Here is an 8,523-nt window from a genome sequence, read left to right on the forward strand (position 1 = left end):
ATCTATGGCCATAATGAAGGTACCAATAAATCCATGTTTGCAATTACAGTGTAAAATCCTTTCAGTTCATCCAGACTAACAGTCTAAGGATAAAACGTGTAAAAGTATAACACTAAATACCTTCAGTACTTCCATAACAAATTTTTAAGGCATTATTTGACAATATGCTGTTAGTACCTTTGCTTAAGAACTCATTCCTGCTAAAGACTAAGCATTAAGTCACAGAAGGAATTAAACTGACAACAGATAGATGCCAAGATTTATTTATTTTTTAAATCTACGAATTAAAAAAAAATTAATCAACTTATTTGTGCATATTGTTGTACAGCCAACAGAAAACATGTGACATCGACATCCGAGTTATTAATATTTTTCACAGTAATTCATAATATAATATAAACTGCTTTAAAAATGCAGAATTTGCCCCAGAATAAGGTTTTAAATGCTTATTTTTTTCTACTATTTTTGCAATTGCAACATCGTCCCATACATTTAAATTCAGGATTTTATACGGTTTCTTCAGAAGCACTGAAGATTAAAGAGCAAAAAATAAATAAATAAATAATTTGTAAAGAATAATAGTAAAATAAATTGTGATATTCTTGAAATGATCCATTATGTTAGGGCTTACTGATTCATAAAAGCCATCTCTTCATCCTTATCAACATGTTGCTTTGTTATGAATACATCCAAATCACAGCAGTATCTCTTCAGAGTAGATGTCAAAATAGTGATTGATTTATTTTTATTATTTTTTTTACTTTGAACAGCGCCAACACGCTTTTGTAGGAAAGCATTTACAGCAGTACACAAATCAAAACCTGGTGGCTTAGCTGCCTGCACAAGAGCACACGAGGAGTTTGAAGGAAACGTGCCAAAGAGGGGGAAAAAAAATCACAAAGGATGACTTTAAAAAAACCCAAAAAAAACAGGTAAATGGCAGGTAGAGCAGGTGAGTTGTCATCTGTGTTCAAGGAGAAAGGATTTAGGTGTGGTCATCCACGTGACCTGTGCCTCACATTAACTCCATTTCATTCTTTAATTTTCTTTTAAAATACAGAAGAACTAGTTTAACTGACATCCCATTAACTTGTCCAAAAGACTTTTGAGCTTTGCTTCTTGGTATTGTCTGATCACCAGTCAGCATCCAGAACTAAAGCTGTTTATCAGGTTCTGCGTGTACAGCCATCCAAGCCTATAAATACACTAAAACAGTTTAATGGAAGAATAAAATAGAAGATCTGCAGCCTAACCCTGCTGATGTCCTGCACTACTTTGTGCTTAAGAAAAAAATTTTCATTGTTGTAATAAGGCACACATGTCCACGTTCAAATGCATACCACATAAATGCAATATTCTATCTTTTTTCATCATCATTTCAAAGCAGTTTTATTTTATTAACGAAGTTTCAAGATGGGCTTTGTCCCTTTTCTGGCTGCATTTTGTCTGCGTTTGGGTGTCTGGTTACTCTGAGAGGTTTTCGGTTAGCCCGAGGCAAAGGCTGTTCAGCATCCACTTAAACACAGTGCAGCGCCTCCAGACGAGACTGGGGCAGAGGTCAGCACTAAACAGGGATGGCTATTGTCTCTTGGCAGGTTGTGCACACCGACCGATGAAAATGCAATCAAAACAAACAGCCCAGCCGATCGGGGTCCTTCTCCAGTGTCATTATTAATCACTTTTCAAAGGCCTAAGACCTTCTCCCCCTCATCCGTCAGCCGAGGCTGGAAAAGGGACACGAGTGAAAAACAATAGAAAGCCCCAGAGTTTCTCCTCCTTTTATTTTGATCATCTGGTGCAAGAGGGAAGGTAAGGCGTAGAAGGCAAAGGATACAAGACAGGTGGAGGGATTTACAGGCCAAGGAAGATACTTTTCATCCCTTTTCAAAAACAGTTACATTGTTTTCAAATTTGTGCCACAGCCAGAACGGTCAAAAATGTCATCAAGCAAAACAGAAAAACTAAAAAAAAAAATTACAAATGTAACTGTTAAACTCAACTACAAGAGTGCTGTGATGGTAAATTTAAAGGGGCAAAAAGCACACAGAACACATCCAATCTGCAAAGAATTTAAAGAATTTAAATATTTTAGAATGAGAGAAGAAACACTCATGTAGGTAGTTTTGGTGCAAAACATGTGCAATTATCAAAGCCTATAGAGCTACAGTACTAGCACATGCACTCCCATTGAGGTTCAAAAATCTCCAGAAGAGGACCTCCAGATGTCATGTAATCTGCCTGCCTTCAGCCCTGATTGCCCTTTACACATGCATTGCTGCCATAAGTATGCTGCCCTTATAAATATATCAGGACCGAGCAGCAGCAGCTGAGGATCCAGGCAGACACAACTGTTCTCAGGCCGTTTTGGACCTCCAGACAGCGTGAACTGCAGCGCGGGTCAAACAGGAGCAGGGAGATTCCCAGCCAGCAAGTCCTACATCATTCTTTTAAACTTAATGTAAGGCTCATTATGAAGGAGTATAGCTACACTTCGAATCCACGCAACACATATTGTTTAACTAATTAGGCAAAAAAACATGACCTCAATACAGTCTACCCTATAAGTACGTGTGAGTATAGGTCATCAATTTCAACAACCTTTAGGTACTTACCGCCGAAAGGGAAACTCAGGGTAATACTGCACAGCTGTGTAAGGTGAATTCATGTTGTCATGCCAGAGTTCACTTTGCTGAAAGCTTCAGAATGATCAGCTTGTCATAAATGGATCAATAGCTGTGTTTGAGCTATGAGAATCAATTAAAGTACAATAAAAAAAAAATACAGTTAAAAACACAACCAGGCCTGGATTAAAGTGCCGGAGGGTACAGTGCAGAGTGCAGAAAGTTTGAGAGATGTTTTGAATTTAGGTATTTTTTCTTAGGCTACCCAAAATAGGCGGGGCTTGTGCCTTCTTTCTGACCAATCCCCTGCTCCAGCTGTACAAGATATCACTCACTCTCAGTTGCTAGGATATAGATATCAAGCAACTACATTTGACCCCAACACACAAACACCCACACGCCAGGAAGCCACTATCCTGAAAAGCTCCCCACTTACACCCCACTCCTCCATCTATGTCTCTGGCCTTGTTCTGATATTTCCACCCAGACTCCCGAGCGGATTTTGCGGCCCGAGAGCACGTCTGTTGCGTCACGCTTCTCAGCGAATACTGAGAGGGTTTCGGGCGCGCTGAATATTTCCACAAACGCGCCCCAAATAGCAGCAACTGTTCACTGTGTGCCGATTCAGCAATTTTAAGGAAGTGAAACAAACTCTTAGGTCAAGAACTGACTGTTCTCGTGAAAAAACTAAAAATGAGAATCCCCTTTAAACCTAAACAGACACCAGATAAAAATACTTCATCATTACAGTAGCCTACATAAACTCATATTTAGGCAAACGCTGAAATCGTGCCACATCCTGGCACATACTTCCAATTCAACCACCCTCTTAGCCAAGCAGTATGGCAATGTAAACCTAGAGGTGTTGTGTGGTTTTCAGAGATGAACAGCAGATGAATCAGTATGCTAAAATAAAAGGAAGGGTCACCGCAGGAGGAATGATAATAAATAGATGTGGTGTATCCAGGGAACACAAACCTTTATGCTGCTCTCTTGTACTTTTAATAAAGATATAGAGCCTCTCTCTGCCCGCGGTGCACCTGTGAGACACGGCACTGATACAGCGGATACTGTGTGCCAACCTGGTGACGAGACACTGTGGACACACGGCCGCTATTTTTAACATACTGTATTGGAAGGTTTCATATCAGCATTTTCACACTCGGCTGAGTTCGTAATGAATGAAGCACCCTCTTTGTTTGCTTCTCAGTGTAAAGAACATCTGGACAGTCCACTCATCAAGTAAACCCGTACGCTTTTGTGATGCATGTCACATTTTGGTGACGGACTGTGTGCTTTCTCAGTCATCCAGGGCATTTGAGTTGAAGGTAACTGGACTTCTGAGAGACCTGTAACTACCTTGAACCCAAGCATTCAGGACCACATTTTGTGGTTTATTGTAAAAACAAACCCAGAATTGGTCACATTACAATCCCGCCAATAAATATCCACTCATGAATCTCCCACTCCAGTCTTTTGAAGCCTGAATGACCATCTCTTTCTAAATGTGACAAATTCAATGAACAGCCAAGAAGTATTTTTTTTATTCTACTGTAGGCTATGTATTGTTTTGTACTGACTAGTTTATGGAAAAGAGCCCCATCAACCCTAGAAAGGCTGAACAGGTGCACCTGTATAAATAGTTGCATGATTGCCATTAGCCACTCCTTTTATACTGCTGCAAGCTTGGAGTAAACCTAAAATACACATGCATTGCAGTGTAGGGTCTGAGCTGATGAATCAGCGTGGTCACAAAAAAACTGGAAAGCATGAAGACATCAACGCACTCACGGAAGCAACTACAACACTCGCTTCACATCGATGAAAACAGAGCGATGGCAAGTTTAGCAGCTATGAAAACAATTAAATAATTCACTCATATTAACAATATTTCAAAACATTTCATAGCTGTCAAAATGGCCTTACTCTGTCATGGACCAGTGACTTTCCAGACACCATTTCTTGCTAATCCATCCAAACTGTGTTGATGTACTTCGGTCTGGAGCAACCAGCTAAGAGACAGTGGATGAGCAGCACTGCCATCTCCAAGTGACAGTTTTAATTCTATATATTAGGTTTACCTATCCTGACTTCTGTTGTTGTCTTTGAGGTGCAAACTGGGGTAAATACCTAAAACGACAGTGTTAACATTCGGGATATTTAGGGTATTTCCTGTGTGTAACAAAGAACTCGCACCAGCAAAGGAGGTTTTGGGCTTCCCCAACGGTAAATCACCAGGAGTGTAATTTTTAAAGTTGGGTTTAACTTACCTAAGCTTTGACACATACTTATTAATATTTTCCTTAACTGCATTTCATATTTTGAACGAGTAAAAAAACGTAAACTTCAATTTATGGGTGTAGTTTATGAACGCTACATGAATGACACGACATAAATACACTTTCACGTGTAGCCTTGGAGGCTCCTAATGATGCTCACATCTAAACCTGCCACAAAAGCGGGTAAACAAGAAACACCCGAAAAACATAAGTTCACAAGCAGAAAGCAAATAAAAGAACAATATGCGCAACTCACTCACACACTAAGTTACATCAGATGTGACTGAGCTGTGACTTTCAGCCACTTCTTCAAAAATAATTTTAAAAATAAAAAAAAGAAGCTGAAAACAAGCTGAAAAATAATTTTAGATGGAAATTTAACCCCAGTGCCTCATCAGAGCCAGCAACAAACACTGCGCTTAGTTGTGGCGCTACATTGTGCACGATCTTCTACAAAAAACCACCAACGGATGTGAACACCAAATGATCAAATGTGAGACCGTGTTGTGATATGACCGAATCATTGAGAGGATCCGCCGTTCTGCTGCTTGTCTGCTGATCCGATTTCTAAAATGAGTAAAGCTAGGCTTAACTGCTCATAATTTTAGAATGACATTGAGTTCTAATTTGGTTTAAAAAAGTCCACAAACTGCCAATTTTTATGAAATTTTTAGAGACGTGAAAGTCTGAAATGAGTCACACCCAACGACCGTGCGAAAGTATGAGCAACTATTCCCCCAAGGTCACTGCTGGAAATACCAGCGACCGTTGTTGGGTTGCTCTGTGAAACATGGTTCCCAGCTGAAAAATGACAACCAATCACAGCTCACATAAACACGACTATCGTAAAAACCCACTTGTAAAATCCCATGGTGATTATTAGGTTATTTAAGCAACAAGTCTCTCTAAACCTAACACACACACACACACTGCAGCTTTGACCACCTCCCAGCACAACAAGGACAAACTGACCTCAAGATATCATTAAATCTGATATTTACACTGACACACGAAACCCTTACATCATTAATTACTCTAAGGCCCAGGCTCTGGAAACCAGTCACCAAGCCACTATTACTTCATTTGAGATGTATGTGTGTGTTTATGGGTTAGCAGCTACGTCAGGGACATCTCTGGTACTGTCATCAGTGGGAGAGCACATATGTCTAAAGTGGTTATTATTCTCACAGGCCTCTGGTTAGAGAGCGTTAATCCCGCTTTAATCTGCAATTGTATCTGCAGATCAAGCCAAAAATGGCAACCAGCCTGAGTGATCGGTGTGCTTAATTCATTCTGGTGTGTTCATCGTGCTGAAGGCATTATATACCCGGTTCACACAGCCTTATTAATGTCAGGAGTTTACATACAGGATGCCAACGAGCAGTTGGTGGAGCAGCTGATGAGGTAGCAGCGACGCTCGCTGCACTGTGGAGTGCTGCATTATCAGTGTCAGTCACACACACCAGGCTGAGGCCAATCACTCTCACGCCGTGTGGGGGTTATGTGGGCATACTTGTGTGCGTCTGTGTGTATATTCTAGTTGGTGACTAATGCAGGGGAAATCCAGATGAGTCAAAACTACCAGTGTCCGATGCAGTGTCTGAGAAGCGCTAATTTACAGCCTATGCACTAAACTGCCCAGCAACTTGGCATTGTTCCTGTCACCTCTATAGGGAAGTCTTGTGTTCGGGCAGTGTGAAGAACCGTTGAGGGAAGGGATGAAAAACGTAGTAAACAAGAAAACGAATCAAAACATTCCCACCATAAATTCACTTCCTGGAGGGTGGAATATTTTGACACTCAGACAACCAGTCCTGTACTTCCATAACGACAAAAAAGATAAACAGCCGTGAACTGCCTCCAGCTTTCCCATGTGACCCACAGAACCTGTATTTCTATTGAATCACTGATTCATTTGTAGTAATATTCAGACTCCCAGACAATTATTGATGCTTTCCCACGATATGATTCAAGTTTTTCTTTATGCGTCTTTTGTCACAGTGACTTTTACACCTGAGATCAGGTTGTTGCCACGTTGGGAAAATCAACCTTGCCTGTGGCAACTGAAAGACAGTGAGCCAGAGTTGAAAAATACATCCAGTATGACTGCTTTTAGCTGGAATCCAGATTTGTTTGTTAAATGTTTGTTATGCTCAGACTGATGAGTTGAAATGTAAAGAAGGGATATCTGAGAAATGAACTCTTAATGCTGTTGCGGTTAAAGTGGCATTCATTTTTCAAACCAAGGCAGATTCCAGAAGTTTTCGTTTATCTGTTTGATGATGCAAAGAGCATCCCTCTAGTTAAATGTTTAACTAGTATGTTGAGGCAAAACAAAAACCAAAACACACCACTAACATGCAGGTAAAGGTAGAACAAGTAAATGTGATTCCTAAGTTAAACAAACCAGGGAAACTGCATACCGAGAATAGCAATTTCAGAGGTATCGTAATTACCGATGTAACAGATCTACGGCGTCCGTGCTAAGTCGCTGAAGAGATTGGAGGTGTTGTCAAAAGCAGTTTCCCGTTAGCTGAGATCTGCTATAGAACGAAAAAAAAGCCACTATGATCATTTATAATTTTCTGTAAGATTGTTCAAATAACATTTGTGTGAAGTAGCCATCATTAACTTTTAGCAAACAGTGCACTTGAAAGGTAGCATGAGTCTCTCTGAAGAAACATAGCTAATGTTTGTGCATGTTTCAGCATGCATTTAACTTCTTTATATATATATATATATATATTCCTCATTTAAGGGACACAATACATATGATTTCTTTGGTCATTGATTTAATATCCCAGTTGATCTAAATTTACTCACAGCCACATGATTTAATCTCACTGTTGTTGGGGTTTACTTCAAGCATGCTGTGTATTTTATTCCAAAATATGGCCTTTTCCTAACCCACACTCAATCTTTCCTAAAAACAAACAGTGAGTGAAAATGAAAGTAAGCTGTGCGTTAAAGAGCAACAAAAAACTGTCAAAACTGTCTGACATCAGGTTTACTGGATCTTATTAAAATCCATTTTTCTCCCAGAAAGTATAAACATGCCTAGAAGTCTTCTTAAAGTGAAGGAACATGTGACTAATGAGTCCATTTTGTTGTTTTGTTTACATATAAATACGTCACGGTGGACGTTTACTGTTTGCAGCTAAATCCCTGCTTAAATTGCAATTGTTCATTTATTAACGCTCAATGCAGGAGGTATAAATAAATAGTACTTGCAATGGGACTGACACATTTCACACAGCGATTCCTCAAACAGTACTTTATGTACAGTTTAGAGACATGGATAAGCAGCAGGCCACAAGGGACTGAAGACTAAACAAAAACATGAAACTGTGGATTAGAACCAGCTCCAGTTCAGACGAGTACGACTGGATCGCTTTGTTTTTTTTCCCAGGGGACTGAATCCCTTCACCGACTGGCGTAGAGCACTTCTGGTAAACACAATCAAAGCTCTCCAACAACCGGTCCCAGATCTGAGAGGCAGACAACCAGTGAACCACAAACCATCAATCACAGCTAATCCAACACTAAACCTGTCTTTGCTGCCGTTTGAAGTCAGTTACCATCACACACGGTGCGCTGTTAGCACAGAGCCGTGCTAATAATTT

The 8,523-nt window shown here is 40.1% G+C and overlaps 1 protein-coding gene across 2 annotated transcripts in view; it reads right to left on the bottom strand.

Annotated features, from left to right (window-relative positions):
* Positions 1-2,821, bottom strand: part of tp63 (tumor protein p63) — a 33,577-nt gene extending 30,756 nt beyond the window's left edge. For both annotated transcript variants that reach the window (XM_085347239.1, XM_085347238.1), the window contains exon 1: positions 2,613-2,821. In XM_085347239.1, the coding sequence (XP_085203365.1) occupies positions 2,613-2,665 (53 nt within the window). In that variant the 5' untranslated portion in view covers positions 2,666-2,821. The remainder of the gene's footprint in view (positions 1-2,612) is intronic.
* Positions 2,822-8,523: the final 5,702 nt, after the last annotated feature.

The sequence above is a fragment of the Diplotaxodon limnothrissa genome, linkage group LG23, assembly GCF_057381915.1.
Source record: "Diplotaxodon limnothrissa isolate DT_005_m linkage group LG23, D_limnothrissa_male_GT1.1, whole genome shotgun sequence".
NCBI lineage: Eukaryota > Metazoa > Chordata > Actinopteri > Cichliformes > Cichlidae > Diplotaxodon > Diplotaxodon limnothrissa.